This window comes from Mus caroli, chromosome 10 (genome assembly GCF_900094665.2).
Source record: "Mus caroli chromosome 10, CAROLI_EIJ_v1.1, whole genome shotgun sequence".
Lineage (NCBI taxonomy): Eukaryota > Metazoa > Chordata > Mammalia > Rodentia > Muridae > Mus > Mus caroli.
Genome location: NC_034579.1, coordinates 46,677,867 through 46,704,217, shown reverse-complemented (window position 1 = coordinate 46,704,217; position 26,351 = coordinate 46,677,867). Strand labels below are relative to the sequence as shown.

At 37.8% G+C, this 26,351-nt stretch overlaps 1 protein-coding gene and 1 pseudogene across 4 annotated transcripts in view; one reads left to right on the top strand and one right to left on the bottom strand.

Annotated features, from left to right (window-relative positions):
* The first annotated feature begins 5,630 nt into the window (after nt 1-5,630).
* On the top strand, nt 5,631-6,634 carry LOC110303862 (annotated as a pseudogene). The gene is made up of 2 exons (XR_002378974.1): nt 5,631-6,097; nt 6,384-6,634. The product of XR_002378974.1 is annotated as a small ubiquitin-related modifier 1 pseudogene (transcript).
* A 16,737-nt stretch (nt 6,635-23,371) lies between these two features.
* The window catches only part of Rfx6 (regulatory factor X6), a 52,805-nt gene continuing 49,825 nt past the window's right edge, over nt 23,372-26,351 (bottom strand). For 2 of the 3 annotated variants that reach the window (XM_021174814.1, XM_021174817.1), the window contains one exon: nt 23,372-24,171. In XM_021174814.1, coding sequence (XP_021030473.1) covers nt 23,996-24,171 — 176 coding nt within the window. In that variant the 3' untranslated portion in view covers nt 23,372-23,995. The remainder of the gene's footprint in view (nt 24,172-26,351) is intronic. The other variant, XM_021174816.1, reaches the window with a different exon arrangement.

Here is a 26,351-nt window from a genome sequence, read left to right as displayed (position 1 = left end):
CCCTGGGTGTTTGCTGTATTAATTTGTTTCTTCAAGCACCTGAAGGTAATGTATAAAGATGGTAGAGTTTCTATGAATATATATATTTGAATGTATGCCATTTAAGTGGTTTCAATACTCCAATTCTCTCAAACCATTCAGAAAAAATTATTGAGTGCCATTAAGATTTTGGGTAATTTTGATGGTACAAACTCAGTCACTCCATATGTTTGACTCCTTGCCCTATTTCTGGTTCCCAGGACACAGATCTTAGTTGCTTATATTACAGTCAAGCATCAGAGAGGAAAATGAGGTCTTATCAGCCAAAGGCTGTTGCCTATGGAGACTGTCTCCCCTTCTTTAGACTGAAGGGGAGTATCTAGCAGGCCTTGTGCTTAACAACACTTGCTTGAGGTGTTGATTGCTATTCATAAAAAACTTAGAACAGCTAAAAGCTAGCAAAAGGTAAGGATAGTTGGCAATGGGTCAGTAGAGTAGATGGTTATAATAGTCACATTTGTCGAATGATAAATGTGGAGGGGGGAGTCAGAAGATGGTTATTGGCTTAAAGAAATGTTAGTATTTTAGCAATACAGAGAAGTTAGAAGAAAGGAGCCTAAGGAGCTCACATACTCTGACAAGGCTATTTTAATATAGCTATGTCCACACTCTGACCATTTATATTCATTTGTGGAGTTAAGAGGACAAATTCTTAAACCCTCAGTCCATCAAATATACCAAGTCTTGAAATTATAAGACACACTGACACATTTCTAAGTCTTAACCAATCCTCTAAACATCAGCATCTTTCGGAGTTTTTTTTTTTTTTTTTTTTAATATGGCTATTTCTAACACACATACTTTGAAAGAGCAGTAACTTTTCTGCTCATAATCATAAGACAGCTTATCTTAATATCTACAAGTATGAGGGTGTTCAAATGGATCTCAAAGATGAGCTGGAGATCAGCAATGAAGTATGTGTGTGTCTGCTGTGTCTTTTACTGGGAAATAAATTTAAAAAATAAACCCTCCTAAATGTCTGTCAAGCCTGCTCACATATACCTGAGGCTTTTTGCCTTATCAGAACTTTCTGCTTCATCAAGAAAATGATGTTCTTTATGTGTTCTTGGAATCCTCTCTAACTCAGTTCAGATACACATTGAATATTATGAGATATACCCATTTACTTGGATTTTGTTGCAATCTCTGCCTTATGAAGACTTCTGTGGCCATGTGGCTTTGATAATGGGGCTTGTCTTTTAGATGAGAACACTCAACTGTGAGGGAGATGTGCAATCTGGTTACATCATTTTATTGCTGATGTAGCAATTAAGACATAATCAATCCAATAAGGAAGTAGACATGATGTGGATTTTCACGTTCACACACGAGTTTCCAGTTTTCATTTACCAGTTCCTTCACTATACTGTTTCATTTTCACACAAGAAGAACAAAGATCATCAACTGACAAGTGTTGCAAATCTTGGTGAGCTGCAAGAAAATACAGTCCGCCGCACGTGCAGAAGGTGTCAACGGTGGGGTTGATACTGCGAATGGTTTTAGAAAACATGTTGATGACCACATATGTATAACTCCAACAGTTTCACAATGAAAATCCATTGGTAGGGGTGTGTTCCTAAGAACCCTCAAGGTCCATCTGTTTAGAATGGTTATGCCTTTTTTTGTACATGTATGCTCTTCATCAGATATGGCTGCAGGAGTACTCTGCTGTCTTCTGTAGCTGTTAACCAGTTGATGACACTACATGTACTGTCTCCCAATCTTCCCTCCTATCTACCACCACTTTCTCTAATGCTCATCAATTAAATATTCTCTAGGTTTTCTGTTTATTCTTTTTTTTTTAACCCAAGATGACTTTAAGCTCACTGTGTAGCCCAGGTCAGCCTCAATCCTTTTGTCTCAACACATTACTGACATATATCACCATACTGGCTAGCATTTTTATTTATTTATCTTTTTACTTATTCACTTTACATCCTGCTCACTGCCACTCTCCTGGCCACCCCTTCCCACAATCCTTCTTCATCCTCCCCCTTCTCCTCTTAGTGTGTAGGGCCCCCTGGCTACTCCCCCCACCCCCTGCCACCAGTTTAAGTTTCTGTGAGGCTAGACGCTTCTTCTCCCATCCACTGAGGCCAGACAAGGCAGCCCATCTAGAAGAACATATCCTATATACAGGCAACAGTTTTGGGGATAGCCCCTCTCCAGTTGTTCAGGACCCACACGAAGGTCAAACTGCACATCTGCTACATATGTGAGGGGAGACCTAGGTCCAGCCCATGTATGTTCGTTGTCTGGTGGTTCAGACTCTCAGAAATCCATGGGACAAGATTAATTGACTATGTTTGTCTTCCTGTGGAACTCCTATCCTTCAGGGGGCCAGAAATCCTTCCTCCTATTCTTCCATAAGAGCCTCCAAGCTCCATCCACTGTTTGACTGTGGGTGTCTGTATCTGTCTGAGTTAGTTGCTGGGTAAAGCCTCTCAGAGGACAACATGCTCCTTTCTGCAAGCATAACAGAGTATTATTAATAGTGTTAGGAATTGGTGCTTGTCCATGGGACTGGTTTCAAGTTGGGCAGGTGGAGGGAGAAAAAGGGGGGAAGGGGGAGAGGGAGGAAAAGGGAGAGGAGAATGGGGGACTCAGGATCACACATGGGGTAGGACAGGAGAGATGGCTACATGGCCATGAAAATAAATAAAAGGCTGCAACCAACAGGGGTGAGGCGATAGAGACATCTCCAGGATGAGACAGAGACCTTCGATAAGGGAGGTGGCCAAGAATCAATGGGGTTGACCTTGATTTGAGTTGTGACTTACTACATTGAGGAAATGAAACCATGAAGGACCCACTTCCTCTAGCCAGACAACCCATCCACAAAACTTTCAACCCCAAATTTATCCTATCTACAAGTAATGTAGGCACAGAAGAGGATGCAGTGATTGAAAGAATGGCTAACCAATAATTGGCCAAACTAGTTTTTTTTTTTTTTTTTTTAGGTTATCACATTTATTGAAAATGTTGGGGGCCTTAACCATATCACAACTACAATACTCCAACTCACTTGTTGATCAAGAAATTCTAGTACCCAAATGAGCTTTAGGAAATCAATACAGCTTTCATTTTACACTTAAGGCTTTGACCTATAATTTCTCCTACTACAGTAGAAACTTGAATATAAAATTGTATCCAGCAAAAATAGTTCAAGCAAATGATTTATCTTCAAATAACTTGGATGAGTAGTAGTCAAACATTGTTTACTCTGGCCTTTGACAGGAAGTTGGCCTTTGATCCCTTGGAAAGATGTAAGTAGAAGATGTGTCTGGATAGTTCCTTTATCTAAGGGAATGTGAGGTACTCATCTAACATTGGAAGCAGAAAGCAGATGAGTTGCTAGGCTATTGAGAGGTGTGTTTGCATGGAGGAATAATTTCAAGGGATGAGCCGTATGTTTATAACCTCATCAATACTAACTGAACTTGAAAGTATGAATTGTGACATTGCTATTGACAGTGGGTCGAATTGTGGCCTCTCTGGTGCCTGGATTTCAATAGGCATGCATGCTTGTTGCTATGTACTCTTATATTTTACTTGCATATGCTGCCCATTCTGTGCTGCATTCATAGTCTCCTATTTACTCTATTACCATTGCTTCGCAGATCTCACTGCCTGCAAAGATATATTCATAGTGAATTTGAGCACAGAGAGATGCTTGTGTTTGGAATATCTTTTAGGGGGATTCAGACCAACAAAGCTATTGACAATAATAGACTTTAAAGTATCATACAGCAGTTTCTGCTAACGCTCAGGGTGTGTGTAGAACAATATATTAAATACCATCGTGATAATGAAACTAATACATCTTGTTAATATTTTGGGGAAAATTATTTAAGAATTCTGATGTCACATCCTAAGAACTTTGCTTTAATCAATTTTAATTGTGGGTCCCTTTCCTCTAACTTCAAAATCATATGTATACCTCCTAAATGCTTTACACTAGATAAGCCTACAGCTAACCAGGGTGACAGAGGCATTAGGGATAGAGCATGATGCAGGCTGAAAATATCTGAGAAGTTTGGTTTGCCATCAAGACAGCTCCTTGAGATCAGGACTATTTTATCCTTGAATCTGCATATTAAGGTTCAATGAAAGCTAGAGTGGGATTATTACTTATTATTTCCAGTGAGATAAAAATTTTTATTCTTAATTACTCTAAACCATTTTTAAAACAGCCATAGTCAGTGGGCTGCAGAGATGGCTCAGTTGGATAAGTGTCTGCCACGCCAGCAGGAGAATCTGAGTTCAGATCTCAAGCTCTGAGGTAATCCCCTGCAGGGAAGCAACTACAGGCTCATGCTTAGAGTTTGCTGGCTAGCTAGCATACCAGAAGCTGTCTCAAAAACAATGGAAGCCACTGAAAGAGAGACACCCAATACCCTGTTGTAATGATAAAACATTCCGACGAAAAGCAGTATGAGAGAGAAAGGTTTATTTGATTTATGATTTAGTTCAGAGAGGAACTCAAGTTGGAGCTTGCAGTAGAAAACAGAGTAACGGTGCTTTCTGACTTACAGGCTCACACTCAGCTAGTTTTCCTGACAGACCAGGCAGGACCATCTAGGGGTGATGCAACTCATAGAGGCCTGTCTTTGCCTGCATCAGCCAAGATAAACTCACACAGATTAATCTGATGAAGATAATTGCTTGAGTAATACTCTATTTTCAGGGGATTCCAGAGAGTATCAAGTTGACAGTTAGTGCAAACTAGGTCACTTGACACTGACCTATAATCTACACACACACACACACACATGCACACGCGCACACACACAGTTGACCAGGACTGATTGGTACACACCTGTAATCCTAGCACTTAGAAGTCTTTAGCTTTCTTCTCTCCTTTCCAGGAGGTTTGTGAGTTCAAATCCAGCCTCAGCTAGACAGTTGAGACTCTTGCAGGCAGGGGTGTGTGTGGTGGGAAGGTACAGTAGTTGAGAATTGGTTAAGTTATAACATACTCATACGAAGAGACTATACAACTGATAACAATTTTCTGTCAAGATCAACGATATATTACAGAAAGGCCCACAAGTAGTAACTACATACCAATAAGTACAGAGATATGTTAAAATCATGTATTATAAAACTGTGTACGCAGGCTTTATATATGAAAGATGTAGGATTTACTTTCATTTTTATTCATAACTATCTTTGCTACTGTAATTGGGGAATAAGCATTCTCAATGTTCACCAAGAACATTTTAATTACTGCCTAAATGATCTCTTTAGAGAGACAAACATTGTTAACGGAATTTCACTTGGTCTTTACCTCTTAACAGGACGAACTATGTTATGTGTACTTACTACTACATTGTTCAATCAGTGTATATTTGTAAAGTGTTAATTTTCAAACTGAGCAAGCTCTCCTCTCTTACGGCGTATTTTAAATTGTAACTTAAAAATAGTATGAAACAGAGCTCCCTCTGCCTCTGTGGGTTGAGATGTGGGACAGTTCCAGCCTACCTGCGTACCTGCTACCACCCGACTCCCCACTATGGTTATAGATGCTAACCCTCTGGAACCCGGAAGTGACATAAGAAGTACAGGAAGTTCTTCCAGCCACTGTTTGGGCTATTGCGAAGAGACGGATTAGTAAACAAAGTTCTACCTGCCCCGCTGCAGGTGGCTGTTATGGAGACCCTTTGGGGAGGCCATTGTCGCCATGTTTGACCAGGAGGCTAAACCTTCAAGTGGTGTCTTAAAGGATGAGAAGAAAGATTTTATTAAAGTCAAAGTTATTGGAGAAGATGGAAGTGAGATACACTTCAGACTGAAAATGACAACAAGGCTCAAGAAACTTAAGGACTCATATAGTCGAAGACTGGATCTGTCAGTGAATTCACTGAAGTTTCTCTTTGAAGGCCAGAAGATTGCCGATGACCATACTGCAGAAGAGCTGGGGATGGAGGAGGAAGACGTGATCGAAGTCCATCAGGAACAAACGGGAGGTGGAGTGTCGTCAGTCGGCAGTTTAGGAAGATCTGACGGAAATCTATCTGGAAAAATAGGAAATCATCAAACAGTTTAGATGTTCTTGGTAATTTTTCTTTTTCCCTAATTCTATTGTTTTTAATGTGGTTCGTTTGTAATGTGTTCAGAGTAAAAATTGAACATTGTCACCTCATCTCTTTAGAACACCTGGAAGTCTGAATTCTAGTGCTAAGTATTCATTATGATGATTTTGGTGATCAGACCTCAGCTCCCTTAGAATATGCACTGCGAGGCTGCCCTTCTTGGGACCAGTGTGATGGTTTCCAATGCCATCCCATCAGCCAAGAATTCCAGCATGTGGCTAACTTCAAACCTCTCTTGTGATTTTACAGGGCAAGGTGGAAATTTTCAGAGAATTGAACCTTGACGTGTGATCTTGCCTCAGATTGAAGCTGCTTCTAAAGTCTGAGGGTCTGGTCCAAGAGCAGAGTATTGGCTTTGGAGTCGTGATGACAGATACGGCAAGAGTCACAACTGACTGCCAAGACTGCTCACTGAAGAGAGAGCATCTCAGGATTAAATTTGTTTTGTCACGTGAGCCCAGAATGTTCTAATTTTCATCAGCAGTTAATAATAAAGTTATCTGGGCAAAAAATAACAGGAAATGTTTAAAATTATTGAAAAGGGTGTCGAATATTATTACAAACATCAGGGCATTTGAGTCATACTTTTTCACATGTATTCTGTCAAATTTGCTTAGAACCAAAGTGTTTCCTACAAAAATTAAGCCCTCAATCTGATCTCATTCTTTTCCTCTCTATTGATTTTCTTTAAAAAAAAAACCTATATTTTATTACTTTTAATTATGTGTACGTGAGCATAAGCGCAGCTGCCCACAGAAACCAGAGGGGCTGAAGTTACTGGTGGTTGTCAGCCACGCAAAGTGATTACTGGAAACTAAACCCCAGTCCTCTGCAAGAGCAGTACTTAGAGTGTGCTCTTAACTACAGAGCTATCTTTCTAGATCCTTTTTTCCTCTCTCAAAATAAGCACTATTGTTATCTCAAAAGATAACATATATACATATCTTCACAGCTATTTATATTCATATGCAACCCAATCTCATGTTTGTACTTTTACAACATGTTTGATTAAAACTGATTAACATTTTTGTGGTTGAGAAATATATAGTTATTAAAAATTATTCTTTTGAGCTATCTTGTCAATATTTTCAGTTTAATTTTACTATGTATAGATTCAATAACTGTTTTCTTTCTTTTCTTTTCTTTTCTTTTCGTTTCGTTTCGTTTCGTTTCGTTTTGTTTTGTTTTGTTTTGTTTTCGAGCCAGGGTTTCTCTGTGCAGTCCTGAATGTCCTGGAACTCACTTTGTAGACCAGGCTGGCCTCGAACTCAGAAATCTGCCTGCCTCTGCCTCCCGAGTGCTGGGATTAAAGGCGTGCACCACCACTGCCCGGCTCAATAATTGTTTTCTTGAATGGTAGTGCTATATTGGATATATGCTTGTTCTTTTAAAACTCCATGTATTTATTGGTCTCACCTTAAACTGTGTCAATATCTTGTTAGTAAGAATAATATTCTTGTGAACATTCTACCATCTGTCTCATGAGGAAGCGCACAAACATTTATTTAATATATATATACCTGTCATAAGATTGTAAAAGGAGTATATAAGGGAGGCTTTGGGGTCTCAGGAGCAACTTAGAGAAGGCAACATCTGTTTAGCATATTAAATGGGGATCCTTTAGGCTCAAAGAGTCATACGAGAGAAGTTTACCATGCTTATCAAATTCTCACTTATTAACTTTTTCATCTCATGTCAGCTTCAACTTCAACTGGACCTTTATGTGTCTAGTGTCTAGGACTTTAATATCACTTTGCTTCAAATTAGGAGGACTACAAATCGAGCTTAAAGCTTCCATTAAATGATGTTTTCTTTTCAATGCAGTTTGCATCAGATGTTAAAGTCTTGCAATATCATATAGCCATTAAAGCTATTGATTTTTACACGCTTCTCTGGCTCTATTGACCACTTATCATTCCATTCTAAGATGATCCGCAAAACACAATGGTGTCCCCTAATAGCAGAGTGATTCCCGTTGCTGTCTAAAACTCCTATAAACCTTCAAATTGCAAACAATCTTCCCCAATCCACAATACATAACATCGATTAATACTAGCCCCAAGTAGGAAAGTTACAGGAAAGCTTTGGACACACAAGTGTGGGCCTTGTTCTAAGGTCAAAGGGGAACTAGTGAAGGATCTTAAAAGGAGGTATGATTTGTAATTAAAATACATCCCTCCGGAAGAGATGAAAGGACTGTTGGACTTGAGACTAAAAATGTCAGCCTGACAGGCAATGAGAGCTTGCCCTGAAATGTAAAGAAGGTGAGTGAGCTCAAATACACAGTTAAAGCAGTGGGATGCCAGGAAGAGGAAGCAGTCAGAAGATTTAGCATGACCTCAGGTTTATCACTTCCACAGCATCAAGAGCTCAAGAGCCTCGCATGTTGAGAATGTGGTTCAGAAGAAAGCAATGTCCGAGACAGGCACAGAGGGGTTGTTGAATGAAATCTTAGATGTCTGAGATGGGTACATAGGGCTGTTGAATGAAACCTTAGGGTGCTTTTCAGCAGTGACACCTGGCATGCAACTTGGTAGCTTGGGAGAATGGTTTTGACTAGGGTAAAGGTTTTTCCTTATAACTTAAAAACAGAGAGAAAGAGAGAGAGAGAGAGAGAGAGAGAGAGAGAGAGAGAGAGAGAGAGAGAGAACAGGTACGTTTTATCTATAACTTTACAGTTAAAAAGGCATTAGAAATGTCCAACACATGAGGAATTTCTGATTGTCAGTTTAATCAGTTATATAGTTTTCCTCTTATTGAAAATAGATTATCCTGATGACAGTCTCAACTCCCTCTACTACTCCTAGTTCCTCCCACTTTCCCTCTCATCCAGATTAATCCGTTATAATTTTTAAAATACTAATTAATTGACTTTTCAAAAGGAGGAAAAATATTTTCTCACTTGTATATATTTTTGCTAAAAATTTAATAGTGTTGATATTTATTGCAGATTTATGGAAAATAAAAAAAATCTGAAATAAACATTGACACTTCTTAAAGGACTGCTGATTAATAGGGAAAAATTAATATTATTGGGCGATAGCATAAATGTGTAAAAGCAAGTTGTTTTTACATATCACTTGTAATTTTGTTTTGTAATTTTGTAAAAGCAAATTATTTGTACATATCACTTGTAATTTTTGGCTTTTACAAAATTACTGTGTAGAAATTAATGATTTACTAGATCCTGCATTTTCCTTTATTTGCATAAACAGATTCTTGAAAAGAATCTCTTACTAGAAAACTCTAGCAAGAGCATCTAGATTTCACATAAAGACACAAAGGAATTGTGAGGCTGCCTGCAGGGCTTCTCTGCTCTCTCTGTTACCCCAGATCCAATCCCTCAGTCTCATCTCAAGTACTACAACAGAGCACCAGTTGTAGCCTACTTTGCCCTCTGCCCACATCTCTGGTGGATACCCCAGACCATTCCCTTCTAACTTCCATGACCCCATTTGTCACATCATTCCAGCTCCCAATTGAAGCAGGCTTCTCCTGCTCAACCACAGGCCACGCCTGCTAGAAACCAGGTAGGCTACTGCAGACCTTTCCCCTTTCTCTCCCTCCCTCCCACTCCTTCTCTTCCCAAGAACCAATATCTCTGTCTCAAACTAGGCCTACAACAGATCACCAGCTGTATCCCCGTCCCAGCTACATCTCCTGCAGATCCCACATACCTTTGTAATACGCCTTCTCAAGCTAATCTCTGTATCCAGCCTCCACTATTAGCCAGCTGAGGAAGCTGGTAAAATAGGAAACACAAAACCATCACACTCTATGAAAATCCAGACAGGAAACAGAAACCTAGGAGCCAAACACTCACCCAACAAAGACAAACTGAGAAATCAGTTCTTAGACCTATAACTGTCCCAAATCCAGATGTCTAGATACCAGTGTAAGAATACAATAGCAGCCAGAGAAATGTGTCTCCACTGGAACCCAGTTATGCTACCAGAGTAGGCACTGAATATTCCAGCATACTCAAAGCACAAGACCTTAAAAGCAACTATGTGGAGATAATGAAAAAGAGGAAATGAATAAATCCCTTAAGTAAGTCAAAAAATGCAAACAAATGGAGAATATGAATAAATCCCTTAAGGAAAACAAAACAAACAAACTCCCCAACTGTTGAAGGAAACAAATAAAACCATTCAAGACATGAAAATAAAAGCAATAAAGAAAATACAAACTGAGGGAATTCTGGAAATGAAAAATTCAGGAATTTGAACAGGAGCTAGAGAGGCAAGCTTCATCAACAGAACACAAGAGATGGAAGAAACTTGGGCATTGAATATATGCTAGAAGTAATGGGTATTTGGGCAAAGAAAATGTTGAATCTAAAAATGTCCTGACACAAAACCTATAAGATTTCCAGAGCACCATGAAAAGACCAATCCTAAGAATAGTAAGAATAGAGGAAGGAGAAGAATCCCAGCTCAAATGCTCCGAAAATATTTTCAACAAAATCATAGAAGAAATTTCCTAACCTAAAGAAAGAGATGCTTATAAATGCTCAAAAATATACAAAATACAAAAACATTGTACCAGAAAAAAAAGTCCCCTGACACATAATGCTTAAAATGCTAAACAAACAGAATAAAGAAAATATTAAAAGTTGCAAGGGAAAAAGAGCAAGTAATGTATAAAGGCAGAATTACACGAGACTTCTCAGTGGAGACGCCAAAACCCAGAAAGGCCTCCATAGATACTTTGCTGACTTGAAGAGACCACAGATGCCATCCCAGACAATATCCAGAAAAACTTTCAATCACTATAAATGGAGAAAATAAGACATTCCAGGATAAAGTCAAATTTTAACAATATCTATCTATAAATCCAACACTACAAAAGATTCCGGAAAAAAAAATCAACCTAAGGATTTTTCTTAGGAGGATTTAATTACATGTGTTTTCACCCATGAAATACCATAAATAAACAATTTCACACTAGCAAAACCCAAAAAGGAACACATGCAAACCACCACCAAAATAATAATTAACAATCATTAATCATCAATACCTCTAAATACCAATGGATTCAATTCCCCAATAAAAAGACACAGACTAACAGAATTGAAGAAGAAGAAGAAGAAAAAAAAACACAAAAAACCAAAAAACAAAACAGGATCAATACTTTTGCTACCCCCAAGAAAAATACTGCAATATCAAGGATAGACTTTACCTCAGGGTAAAGGATAGAAAAAGATATTGCAAGATAAAAACTGAAAAATCAAGCTAGTGTATTCACTTTAACATCTACTAAAAAAGACCTCAAACCAAAATTAATCAAAAGTGATAGGGAAGGACATATTTAACCAAGAAAAATTCCACTAAGATGACATTTTCATCCTTAGCATCTATGTTCCAAACACAAGAACACCCAAGAATGTAAAAGAAACACTACAACTTAGATCACATTTTGATCCTCACATACTGATAGAAGGAAACTTTAATACCCCATTCTAACCAATGGACAGGTCATCCAGACAAAAACTAACAGAGAAACACTAGATCTAACATATACTAGAAACCAAACCAACCTAACATATTTACAGAACATTTTACTCAAATACAAAAAAATACACCTTCTCAGCACCTCACGGAACTTTCTCCAAAACTGACCACTTATTTGAACACCAAGCAAGTCTCAACAAACCTAAGAAAATTTAAATAATCCCCTGTATCTTATCAGAGCACCATGGATTAAAGCTTGATTTCAAAAACAATAGAGGAAAAAAACCAAGAAAGCTTGCAAACTCATAGAAACTGAACAACTCTCTACTGAGTAAAAACTGTGTGAAGACAGAAATAAAGAAAGAAATTCTAGACTTTCTAGAATTCGCCATACCAAAAGTTATGGAACTCAATGAAAGCAGTGTTAAGAGAAAAGTTCACAGCATTAAGTGCCTGTATTTAAAAAAGAAGAAGAAGAAGAAAAAGAAGAAGAAGAAGAAGAAGAAGAAGAAGAAGAAGAAGAAGAAGAAGAAGAAGAAGAAGAAGAAGAAGAAGAAGAAGAAGAAGAAGGAGAGGAAGAAGAGGAAGAAGAGATCTCTTCTTAGTGACTTAACAGCATATCTGAAAGCTGTAGAAAAAAAAATTAAGCATGCCTAAGAGGAGTAGATAGCAAAATAACAAATCAATAAAAGAGAAATAAAAAGAACAACATAAAGAGTGAGTGAAATAGAAAGTTGGTTCCTTGGCAAAGTGGAGAAGACAAACTCTTATTCTAACTAAGTAAAAGACTAAGCATATACACAAATTAACAAAATCAGAAATAAGGGGGGAGGGAGCATAACAACAAAGGATGAGAAAATCCAGAGGATCATAAGGAGACACTTTAAAAACTTGTATTCCATGACCTTGATAAACTTAAAAGAAATTGAATTTTCTTGATAGGTACCACTTACAAAACTTAAATCAAAATCAGATAAGCAATTTAAATAGAACTATAACCCCTAGTTAAATAGAAGTAGTTGTTAAAAGTCTCCCAACCAAGAAAAGCCTGGGACCAGATGTTTTTAGTGCAGAATCATACCAGATTTTCAAGGAAGAGCTAAAACCAATACTCCTCAAACTACTCCACATAATAGAAACAGAAGTAACATTGCCCAACTCATTTTATGAGGCCAAAGTGACCCTCATGATCTAAGCACATAAACAAGAAAGAAGGAAAGAAAGAAAGAAAGAGAGAGAGAGAGAGAGAGAGAGAGAGAGAGAGAGAATGAGTTATAGACCAGTTTCCTTTATGATCATAGATGTAAAAACTCTCAATAAAATATTTGGAAACTGAATCTCAGAACAAGTCAAAAAGATCATCCACCATGATCAAGTAAACTTTATCCCAGAGGTGCAGGGTTGGTTAAACATACAAAAACCAGTCAATATAATCTACTATATAAATAAACTGAAAGAAAAGGCACATGATCATATCATTAGATGCAGAAAAGGCCTTTGACAGAATCCAACACCTTTTCATAATAAAAGTTCTGGATATATTTAGGATACAAGAGAAATGCAATTTACAGTAAGCCTATAGCCAACATCAAATTAAATGGAGAGAAACTCAAAGCAATCCCAGTAAAATTAGAAACAAAATAAGGTGTGTCCACTCTTCTCATAACTATTCAATACAGTGCTTGGAGTTTTATCTAAAGCAACGAGGCCAGTAAAAGAGATTAAAGAGATAGAAATTGGAAAGGAAGAAGCTAAAGTATTGATATTTGAAGATAATATGATAGTATGCATAAGGGATCCTAAAAATTCTATCAGGGAACTACTATAGCTGGTAAATACTTTCAGTGAAGTAGCTGAATACAAGACTAACTCAAAAAAAATAGCTCTCATAAATATAAACAACAAATGGGTTGTGAAAGAAATCAGGGAAACAGCATTGTTCACAGGAGCCACAAATAAAATAAAATATCTTGGGAGTAGCTCTAACCAAGCCAGTGAAAGACTTGTGTGATAAAAACTTCAAATCTTTGAGGAAAGAAATTGAAAAATATATCAGAAGATGGAAAGAACTCCCATACTCATGGATCGTTAGGATCAACATAATGAAAATGACCATCCTACCAAAAGCAATCTCCATATTCTACACAATGTCCATCAAAATTTCAACACAGTTTTTTCACAGGACTTGCAAGGACAACTTTTAACTTCTTGTGAAAAAACAAAAAAACCTAGAATAGTTAAAACAATCCTAAACAATAAAAGAACTTCTGGAGGTATTACCATCCCTGATTTCAAGCTGTACTACAGAGGTATGTTAACAAAACTTGCATGCTATTGGCATGAAAACAGGCATATCGAAAAATGGAATCAAATCAAAGACCCAGAATTAAATCCACATATCTACGGAGACCTGAGTTTTGATAAAGAAGCCTGTAATACACACTGGGGGAAAAAGACGGCATTTTCAACAATTGGTATTAGTCACAGTGGATGCGCTCATGCAGAAGAATGCAAATAGATTCAGATTAATTACCCTGCACAAAATGCAACTCCGAATGGGTCAAAGACCTCAACACAAAGCCATGTGCACCTAACCTGATAGAATAGAAAGTGGAAAATAGCCTTGAATGCATTGGTGCAGGAGACAGCTTTCTTAGATAGAACACGAATAGAACATGAATTGAGCAGGCACTAAGATCAACAATTAATAATAAGACCCCATCAAACTGAAAAGCTTCTGTTAGAAAATGGGCACCATAAATCAGGTAAAACAGGAGCCTACAGAATAGGAAAAGATTTTACCAACTCCATATCTGCTAGAGGACTAATATCCAAAATGTAGAGAGAACTCAAGAAACTAAATGTCAAAAAACTGAAATAATCCAAATGAAGTGTAATACAGATCTAAGCAGTGAATTCTCAGTAGAGGAATCTCAAGTGGCTGAGAAACACTTAAAAAATGCTCAACATCATTAATCATCAGGGAAATGCAAATTAAAACTACTTTAAGACTCCATCTTTTTTTTTGATTTTGATATAATTATTTTTTATTAGGTATTTTCTTCATTTACATTTTTATGAAATTCCTAGGCAAATGGATGGACCTGGAGGGCATCATCCTGAGTGAGGTAACCCAGTCACAAAAGAACTCACTTGATACATACTCACTGATAAGTGGATATTAGTCCAGATACTTAGAATATCCAACATATAAGATACAATTTGTGGAACACATGAAACTCAAGAAGAACAAAGACCAAAGTGTGGACATTTTGCCCCTTCATAGAATTGGGAACAAAACACCCATGGAAGGAGTTACAGAGACAAACTTTGGAGCTGAGACGAAAGGATGGACCATCTAGAGACTGCCATACCCGGGGATCCATCCCATAATCAGCCTCCAAACGCTGACACCATTGCATACACTAGCAAGATTGTGCTGATAGGACCCTGATATAGCTGTCTCTTGTGAGAGTATTCTGGGGCCTAGCAAACACAGAAGTGGATGCTCACAGTCAGCTATTGGATGGAACACAGGGTCCCCAATGGAGGAGCTAGAGAAAGTACCCAAGGAGCTAATGGGATCTGCAACCCTATAGGTGGAACAACAATATGAACTAACCAGTGCCCCAGGGCTCTTGTCTCTAGCTGCATATGTATCAGAAGATGGCCTAGTTGGACATCAGTGGAAAGAGAGGCCCATTGGTCTTGCAAACTTTATATGCCCCAGTACAGGGGAATGCCAGGGCCAAGAAGTGGGAGTGGTTGGGTAGGGGAGTGGGTGGGGGGGAGGGTATGGGGGACTTTTGGGATAGCACTGGAAATGTAAATGAAGGCTCCATCTTTTATACCTGTTAATAACACAAGTGTCAGCTCATGCTGGCGAGGAAGTGCTCCAGCAGGGGGAGCACTCTTCCATTGCTGGTGGGAGTGTAAACTTGTACAGCCACTATAGAAATCAGTATGGCATTTCCTCAGGGAATTGGAAATTGATTTACCTCAAGACCCAGTATTGGGTATATACTCAAAGACTGCATCCTACTATAAAAATCACTTACTCAAACATGTTTTTGGAGGCTTTCCTCATAACATCCAGAAATTAGAAATAATCTAGGTGTCCCTCAACAGAAGAAGGGATGAACAAAATGTGCATCACACAATGAAGTATTACTCAGCTTTAAAAACGGTTAAGATATTCTCTGGCAAGTAGAAGGAACTAGACAAAAATCATCCCAAATGAGGCAACCCAGGAAAACAAATATGATATCCATTCATTTATAAGTGGATACTAGCCATTAAATAAATGATAGCCATGCTATAATACACAGACCCAGAGACATTAGGTGAAGAGAAGGGAATGGAGGCGGAGTGCATGTATCTTCCTTGGAATGAGAAATAGCATGGATTTTTATGGATGGAGTTAGTACAGGGTGAGGCAGGTGAAAATGGGGGGCATTTGGGGAGTCATGTGGAAATCTAGTGCAGTGGAAACTTCCAGGAATCTATGAGGGTGACTCTAGTGAAGACACCTTGCAATGGGGGATACAGAGTTTCAGTGATCATCTCATGTAGCCAGGCAAGAGTTCTAGTGATGGGACTGGGTTGCATTCAGTTGAATTACTGGCCATGAGGGTCCCATGAAAATCCCAAACACCCCTACTCTAATGCTAAGACAATGGTTGTTCTCAAACTGACAATGGTGCTCCATTTCCCAGGACAATATCCTGATCACAGAAATCAGGTGATCTCTGAGCTGGTGCATACATGGAGCCTTCCCTCCTATGTTCTAGTCTCTTTTGTGTGGGAAGGTACTCTGTAAAGTACTAAAAGGGAAATGTGGGCACCTGTGCAGCCACAGAACTTTAGACTTAAAATATGTCCTGCCTGCAAAATATGCTAGGGCAGTGATGGCACAGAGCTCCCACAAGTAGTCAACCAATGTCTTATTTGACCTAAGGCCCATTCCACATGAAGGAACTCATTCACAACTCTGCTTGGGTAACCAAAAACCAAAGACCTAGGGTAAAACCAAACACTATTATTTTTATTCAGTCATCATCAGAGAGGCTTCCTCTAGCAACACATGGTAACAGGTGCAGAAATATATAGCCAGACATTATACAAAAAGAGTGACTCTAAACAGGAGGTCTTCATCTTATCACTCCCCTCAGAGCTTAGGGAATCTTACCCAAGAGGTTGTGGAAAGATTTCAAGAGTCAGAAGGGTAGAGAAAACCAGGAGAACATGGCTCTCTGAATCAACTAAGCAAGGCACACATGAGCTCATGAAGAGTGAAGCAGCAAGCACAGGTCCTACATGGGTCTACACCAGGTCCTCCATATATACAACTACTAGCTTAGTATTTCATACATCTATTAGCTTAGTATTTCTGTGAAGCTTTTCACTTTGAGAACAAGTGGGTCTCTGACTCTTGTGCCTGCTATGGGACTTTTTCCCTCTTGTTTGGTTGCTGTGTCTAACTTCAATATGATAGTTTTTGCTATGTCTTACAATAGTCTGTTGTGCCATGTTTCATTGTTGTCTCTTGGAAATCTGTTCTTTTCTAATGAGAGACAGAAAGAGAGTAGATGAGGAGAAGGGAATGAGGGAGAGGAGTAGGGAGGGGAGAGAGGGTGGGGAAAACTGGGAGGAGTGAAGGAAGGAGAATATTCAGGATAGATTGTATGAGAAAACAATCTGTTTTCAATTATACACACGGGGAGGGGGACTTCATAAGATTCTGCTGTTGGTTAATCTGTGGGGGCATTTTTGTAATTAGTAATTGATTAGGAAGGGTCCAGCCCACTCTGGGTTAGGTCATTCCTGGGATGGGGGTCCAAAATGAGCTGTGCAAGTTAAAAGAGAACAAGCCAGTAAGTGACACCCTCTCATAACCTCTGTATCAGCTCTTGCTTTGTTTGAGTTCATGTCTTCATTTCTTTTGATGATATATATATATATATATATGTAAGCCAAATAAATCCTTTCATTTCCCTATTTCCCTACGAAAAAGGAATGGTTTGCATTGACTCATTCTATGAGGATAGAATAACAGCAATAACAACCAGCATTAATAGAGCCTGGCATCTCATGAACCATGGTGCTAAGTATCTCAGTTATTTCATTTTTCAGTTGAGGAAAACAAGCATCTAAGAAGTTGTTACTTAACTTGTCACACACTAATAAAATCCCTAACTCAGAGCTGTGGAGCTGTGTCATGTTTTAAATTGCTGTGTATAAATGAAACATGTATATAAAAATACCATAATAAAATATTTTATTTCATATGTTAAACTAAAATTAACAGAAATAAAGTAATATGTGTATTTATCCTACTCTGAAATCATATTTTGCATGAAATTTGGCTTTGTCTCTTACTAAGCTCCCAGGAATTCACTTTTGTGCCATTGAAGAGATGAGTCTGGGACTTTGGAAAGCTGTTTTTCTTTGTGTTTGACCATGCCTTACTGATGCAATTTGCTCCCTACTGCAGCCTTGCTGACTCTCAAATGAAATAAACCCAGGACAAGCTTCACGGGCATCACACTGGGTCACACCAACTAGCTTGGAGAGGAGCCAGTTAGGAATTACCACTCAGTTCCCAGCTGCTTTGCCCTTGTACTTCACAGAGGATGGCCACATGTTAGAAACACAGCTGTGCCAGGAGCTATTTCTTCTTCTTGGGGGAAGAAGGCTTTCTTTGATGGTCTATAATCTCCAGGCAGGTGACTACTCAGCTTCCCCTGAAATCACAGCAAGTACCACTTTCATGTATACTCTCTAGGCTCTTTTAACAGTTTCCTCAAACAACAGAAATTCAAAATGGCTGTTATGAATTGTATAGGTGTCTATATAATGAATAATAAATGAAAAAAAACAGCATTATGTGTCAAATAGCACAAATATATCACCCTATACACAAATACATAAGACAGAGGACTTGCCACTTTGTAACCTGAAATATGGGAACAGTTTTATTTTCCATAGAGGTCATGTACAGAGCATTAATAAGCTAAAGTACACAAATCTAAATGATAAATGTTGATTAACAAACTCCCCACAAAGCTCATATTTGCTTCAGTGTGTTTAAAGATGCTTTAAGGCTGTAAATCTCTGGCCCTCATGGTGACTATTGATTGGTAAGAACAGCACCCCTGTTTTTGACTAATAAAAAGGCATAGTTTCTCTTTACTTTAGATCAGATATCATATTGAGTAGTTAATTTTTCACTTTTGGAAATGAGTTCACTGGCTCCTTGGAGGTTCCACAACTATCTTAAGAAGAGATGTGAAGTCACAGTATTACATGAGAGATCTTGGTTTGGGCCTCTTCATCTTCAGTTACCTTCAGTTTTAGGATTAAAATCATACCAACAATAGAATGCATTAACACTTATTTTGGTTCTTAGCTGTTTAGATTTGCTTTTCCCAAGAAGTATGCTAAGATTGAATTTGTGGATGCACAATAGAGAGTATAGGGTGAGAGGGAGTTCAGGTGGTTAGTGAATGCCAGAAAACATGAGGACCAGAGGTTGACTTCCAGCAATCACATAAAAGATGGTGGTGAGAATCTGTAATCCTAATGTTGAGAGGCAGAGATGAGCAGATCTCTAGAGCATGCTGGCCGCTGGTCTAGCCAATAAGTGAACCTAAGCTTTAAAGAGAGAGTAAAAAAATCAAATTGGAAGGCAATAGAAAAAGAGATACAACTTCAAATTCTGCTCTCATATGTACACTCAAAAATGTACATGAGCATCTTTACACATATATACACACAGAGAGAGACAGGTACACATGATACACCTCAGACACATGCCCGCACACAAAGAATACATAATTTTTCTAAAAGTTGCTTATATTTGCCGAAATGATTATCTTTGAGATTTACTTAGGCAAGACTGTGAATGCCAGATACCCCAGCACTCAGGATGCTGAGCCAAGAGAACTATGATGTAAACGCCAGCATAGGCAACTTAGTGAAAGCCTATCTCAAAGATAAATGTATCTAGGAGTATAGCTGAAGAGTAGACATACTGCTGGAAAAACTTTTACCAAGACTAAGGTAAAACTCTTTTTAAACATTAAATACTTTAAAATTAGTTACCACGTTCATCTTAATCCATTTATTTTCAGCCATTTGTCCCTAAAATGAGAGAGGGAATGAAAATGTTTTCCTTTGATTTGGTCGATGTGCTTTTGGAACAGACAGATTATGCTTTTTGCTATTTATAAATCTGGAGATTTTATTTAAAGTTCAATAATTGAGTAAGATGATACAATGACTTTCCATATATATTCATCATATCTTATCTTTCCCCCAAGAACAAAATGTCCTATGTGTCATAGTCAACACTGTTTACTTTTCTATAAGGTCTTTGCTGAAATTTCTATCTTACCCTGTATTATACATCTGTTGCCACAACATAGGCAGTTTTGTTAACAAGAGCTCAGAGCTCTTATTGTGGTGATTATGTGAAAACTAATATCTCCCTGTGTTAAAGAAAAAATACTGAAGTTCTGTAAGATCCTTTTCCATGGGATATAGGCATATCACTCTCATGTGCCTCATGCTTCAAACAACAACAACAACAACAACTTGGGAAATTTAGATTTGAGTTTCACAATTTATGTCAAATGTTTTCTTTTTCTCTTACTTTCTTCCTCTTTCTTTTCCTTAGTTTGTGCTTTATAGAGGAATAGAGAAGGAAAATGCACTACCTACCTTAACTTTCAAGAACTATATATTGCAAGAAGCTGGAAGAACATTTAGAGATGTAGCTCAGAAGCAGAGCTCTTGCTTGTCTTATGCAAGTCCCCAAGTTCAATCCCCAGTACTTAGGTGAAGGCAGCTAGGATGAGTAAGAATGAAAGCTCTTACCATTGATAATGATATATGCTTGATCAGATATATGTACTTAGCTGGACTGAGGTTGATGTAATGCATTTATAAAGAAATCTTTTCATGTGGTGTCCCTTTAATGTCTTCAGCTTTCATCTTTTGTGTGTATGTTATCAGTTAAGAATAAAATTAAGAAAAATATAGGAGCACTTATGTTTATCCTATTTTTGTAGATTGTTTGAGATAGATTCTGTTTGAAATGATACATCTGCATACATTTCACTGCTAACCAAATTTCTTTGTAGAGGGCTTACACACTGTAGTAGATTGAATTTACCACTGAGGCAGCTGTATCTTGAACAGGTGAACAGACACTGCATCTAGAAAGGATCTGGAGTTGGGCAATGCTATGGGCCCAGGAGATTCAGCCATTGTTCCATACTGGTCAGGATGACACTAATGCTGTTCCACTGCTCTGTTGTACATCTGGAGACCTGTCCTGTCAGTGTCCCATTAGGAGTGCCCACATATTGATGCTAACTGTAGCCCTTCTCAACTTAGCTTCTCCCCAGACCTTCCATCTACATATGCTCGTTTCTTGGGACTGTGTTGTTAGTCTCCTTTTCTATGGAGATTATTGAGTTGGTTAGAGGCTTGTCTAATATAGAAATCTTCTATTAGGCAAAGTTTGAGGGGCAGTTATCTCACAGCCTACAAGTCTACATTTTTATTCATTCACAGAAGTGTTTCTTTTTTGGAAGTAAGACTGTTCTTTCATGTGTAAATCTATCCCATTAATTTCCATATATTCACAGCTCTGCTCCTAGCACTAGCTACTGGTGCATTTGTAACTTAACATAGCATTGCAGCCCTATTTTCACAGCTCTCATTGGGTGGGGCTATCAGCATCTCCAGGATTTTCTTCTCTTAAAGCAGGAAAAAGAATGAGTTTATGGCATCACAACTGTCATTAGAATTTGTCTTTAAAGTACAAAAGCTACCAACAGTTCATTATAAAATATGTTTAGGTGCAGATAACTTGAGTAATCTCTATTTTTCCTAGTAGAAAACTACCTGGAGAGAGGAAAATAAACAGGGTCCATTATGCTCTGTGATTTGGTATTAACGACACAGATGGATTTTAAAGCAACTTTGATGCTTGCATTTTACCTTAAAATTTATCTTAAGGTATTCACTGAATCAACTGGAGCATTTTACATGTATTTGACAGTAGCCACAATCATGTACAATTTGAAAAGAAATAGCCTAAAAGTCAAGATACACACGAGGCATTAAAAAAACAAAGCCTTGGGCGTATAGACATAATTTCACGTAAGCAATAGCTTGAATGGCTACTTCTTTGTGATGGATAAAGTTACACAAAGTTCACTTGAAGATCACACAAGGTCCTTATATTTTATTTAAAATTAGCAAATATATATTCCAAAATATCTTGAGCATCCAGTCTTTAGACCTATGAAAGAGCAATTCTTAAAAGATTAGTGTAATCAGGGTAGAGTAGTATGCCATCTCATGGTCTTTTCCCAGGCAAGATTCAAAGTATCTCTTTGAATCATGCAAGGATTACCCTGCCTATCTAGAGGCATTTGGAAATAGGACTTAAGAAGCCAGTTCTATTAGAACTTAGTGTTTGAGAACCAGTGACTTTAAATTGAATCTTACACAGTAAGAATAGTTATACAAAGCAGAACCATCTTGTGTAAATACCAATAGCCAGGATTGGGAAATACTGTCACTTTTGTAACAACATGAACTCCAAGCCCATTCTCTGGGACAAAGGGAAAGTTAGTCACATGTTTCTTCTTGATGCCAACATCATTCAGGAACACATAAACCCCAGTGATGCTTTTCACTGTCTTTTGGGTTTATGTACAGTCCTTAGTAAACTACTTGATACCTTCCAAATAAGCCTAGTGAACAACCATACACTACACTGTCTGAAAGTATGTTCATGCATCTTGGAAAATACTGGTATACTTATGTCTCCTACATCTCCTTCTATACTCAGCTGCTGGGTGACTGCAGGAAATAGTCTTCTAAATAATCCTCAGGTTAAAGACGCCCCTAGCCAACCTGTCTCTCCCCACACAGAGTTGCTACATGCTCCTGGAACATCATTTATTTAATATAACTTCTCTACCCTCAAATCTTTAAGCTTTAATTTCCTACCACCCAACCCCCTTGTCTCCACACAAAAGTGCTTTATGGTATGGCAGTACCACCTTCATTTTTTATTTCCCATATTATGTAATATAGCATCTAACAATGCTAAATATACCTTGAAATCTTGGTTCCTAACTCTCAAAAAATGTGTTCAAATGTTCCTTAATGCTGTTATTTCATTCCAAGCCTATAGTCATATAAAATTATTAGTGAAAAGAATAGAACACTTCATTTCATAATTCTTGTGATTTGCTAATACTGCAAATTTTCTCTGCTTGTTTGTTAGATCATATTGTATAGTGCTAAGTGGGCACACTACTAAGAGATTCTTGGATAGTTAATGGAAGTCTTCTAGAATAAGCTATCAATCTTAGAGTCGCAACATATGGAAAAGGAAAATAAACAGGTGTAAATAGATGGTGCTGTCAGTTGCTTTAGCTTACATGTAATTCACTCTGAACCAGCTTTTTCATCTGGATTATCCCTGGATTCCATTATTCCTTTCCATTTTATTAGAAAAGTACTCAATAAACAACTGCTTTTTAAAAAACAAGAAAAATTAAACAGTCTAAACCTAATTTATTAGCATGTATAGTTAGAAGTCTGATATACAAACATTCTTGAATTATAGTATCTTAAGCAGTAAGCTTTATTTATTCTTTCATTTCATACCCATAGTACTTTGGCCTGAAGTCTCCACATTCTTCAGAAAGCATTCTTCTTTTATCAATCCCAAAAGCAATCACAGCTTTGAAAATATCTCCATACATTCTTTTTTATTTCCTCTTATCATTTTAAATAAAGAAGGAAAGTGATTATCATGTCTATTTAGTTACATAGAATTGGAACACTACTATGTAACAGAAATCACCACACTAGTGCACAGGGGTAGAAGGTCAAGTCACTTGGATCTAGCTACATACAATAAAGTCTTGACCTTGTAAACATTTCCACAGGAGGTAGAACTTAGACATTTGACTTTGGTCAAATAGGTGATAGTAAACAATGATTATAAATTAAAGATAATGTGAAGGCATTGAATATACTTTTCTTCTTTTAGAAACTAAAGAGGGAGGAAAATAGAGATTTTTCAATAAGTTAGAAAGTGAAATATTACATCTTCGTAATGTCTGCATCTTTAAATTTTCGTTGGCTTCATTTGACAGTATTTGAAGTTATGATTAATAATGACTTCACATTTTAGCCTATTTGTGTGCAATACCAAGTATCTCCATTCACTATGGAGTTGTATGGCATAGCAGTGATCTGAAAATAACATTCAGTCATTGCACCTTCCATCTTCTCTTCTCTCGTGGCAGCTGGAGGTGGATAATGGCATCAAGGCAGCAGAGCGTTTGAGTTTCACCTGCATTCTACATTGTTCATTTAAGTGTCTCCAGCTGCTGTCCCCATAAACACGGTGTTGATGGGTGGTAAAGAGGACACCATTTCTCTGTTGCTTGCTGCATTGGAGTCCAGACTATCTTGCACTGGATACTGATTGGAAGTTCCATACATACACTGGGATGAAGTTGAAGGAATCTGGGTTTGCAAGTTGGAAGCTACAAGGGAAAAACACAAACGATTAAAACAATTAAAAACAAACTGATGTATTCTGTGTTCTAGAAGTGCCACTCACTTTGAACCTTTTATGGTTTTTGCACCTAGCACATATAAGCTGCTTTAAATGCAAGTGTACCTGATTCACCAGAACAATAATGTTTTCTTTTATTTTCCCACTTGTTCTCTTATGTATTCTTTCTACATATTTCACAGAGAAAACACAATATTATATTACATTCTGTCACTAAAATATGTCTTCACCACTTCTACCTCCTGTTCGCACCTCTGATCACCATCTTTCCCTAGACCCATATAGTAGCCTCAGTCTCTCACCTTTTGGAGAAGAGCTAGAAAGATCATGCTGATATGTAAAGCAGTTTCTACTCTTCTATCAGAAGACCATGGCTTAGACTATAGGAACAAAATACAGTTTTTTTGCCACGATTCACAAAATTCTCCACAAACTGACTTTTGAAATTTTCTCTGCTCCTCTTTCTCATATGTTTAGCTTCTCAAGACACATTATTTTTCTTTCTGTTCACTGAAATTTGCAACTTTCCCCCCTGAATTCAGAGGCTCTGAAATGACTGTTTTCTTCTGTCTAGATCTTCTTCATCTGATTTTCAGTGTTTCTGGATTTCCCAGTTCTCAATTCAAATGTCTCTGCCTCAGGATTCCTTTCCTGACATCTGCCTCAGAGAGTTCCCACTTTGCCAGTCACCACTTTAAATACTTCAGAAAACTTTAAATTATCTTTTAATAAACTGGTTTAGGTGAGTGTTTCAAGTAGTGAATTTTATCATAGTATATACACATATGCTATATTCACTACATACAGTCTTTATACTTGTTCTGACTTGTTCCCATCCCCCACTTACCTTCCCCATATTCTGATCCCTCTCCAGCTGATTCTTCCTTCCCCAATTAATTCCATCACATGCATTCCATTACTATATATTTTCCATGTCTATTAAGAGCGCTTCCTCCTTTCTCATGATCCTTCATGACCTACATGCATACACATCTCTCTCTCTCTCTCTCTCTCTCTCTCTCTCTCTCTCTCTCTCTCACACACACATTCAGATTTCACATATGAGAGAAAGCGTATTCATCTTTGTAGTGTATTCATTTGCCTTACTCTCCCACTTCTAGAACATAAACTCTCACTCTCTCCAAGAAGAAACTATGTCCTGATTATCTCAGTATACCTGTACCCAGGATCTAATATATAGTTGCTCTAAAAACCTTCCTTAACATGTTCAAGAGGTCTATTTCCTTCTTGCAAGGATGATACATTCTATTGTCAAGGCAATATGCTCTCCATCTCTAAGGATCAGGCTTCCTAACTAATGAGGACAGAATGAGTCCAGACCCCACTGTGCTTATTCACTTGTTCTCTTTCCTCTTTCACTCTGATGCCTGGTTTGTAATCTGCTCATTAGCCAGCTCTGACAGCTAAAGCCTAGAATCCACCATACTTCCAAGCCATGTTCCATCAAAGCTTCCATTATCTCTACAAGTAAACAGAACTAATAGTAACAATAGCAACACGGTACATTTTAGTCTGATGGTGAGGACACTTCCTGAAGTGCAATTTTCTGCTTCATTAGAGTAACCTAGAAGCAATGACTATTAGCAGATAGCAGGAGATGAGCTACTAGACTGCTCGGGGCACATTTGTGATGGCCACAGGAAGGGAAGAAGTACTTCCTATTGAATTATTGGAAAAGTACACTGAGTGATGAGAGATGGAATTTATTTCATCTTCTCAGTGCTTCTATTGGATATCATGTACCCTTCACTTACACTAGTATAAAAATGGATTCCATTGAATATGTCAGGTGTCTCATATAAACATGAACACTCACTTTGATATGTGATGGATGCAAACTTTCTTGGTGATACTTCAGTATTAGTTTTCCAAACTACATGTATACATTGCTTTAGGTTCAATATATATGTTATCAGAAATAACTTATTAATTAAAGTAATCTATCTTATAGTTTACTATAGTTTACCTTGTGGATATATTTAAGGTTGTTAGCTTGGTGCTAGAACCCTGGGCTTCACAAATGACAGGCAAGTAAGTGCTCTACTGTTGGAGCTATGCCTGAAGACCCTAGATTTATTAGGACTCGGCTTCACTCATTGATTTGCTAAGTTTTTTTCTGTGCAGCCA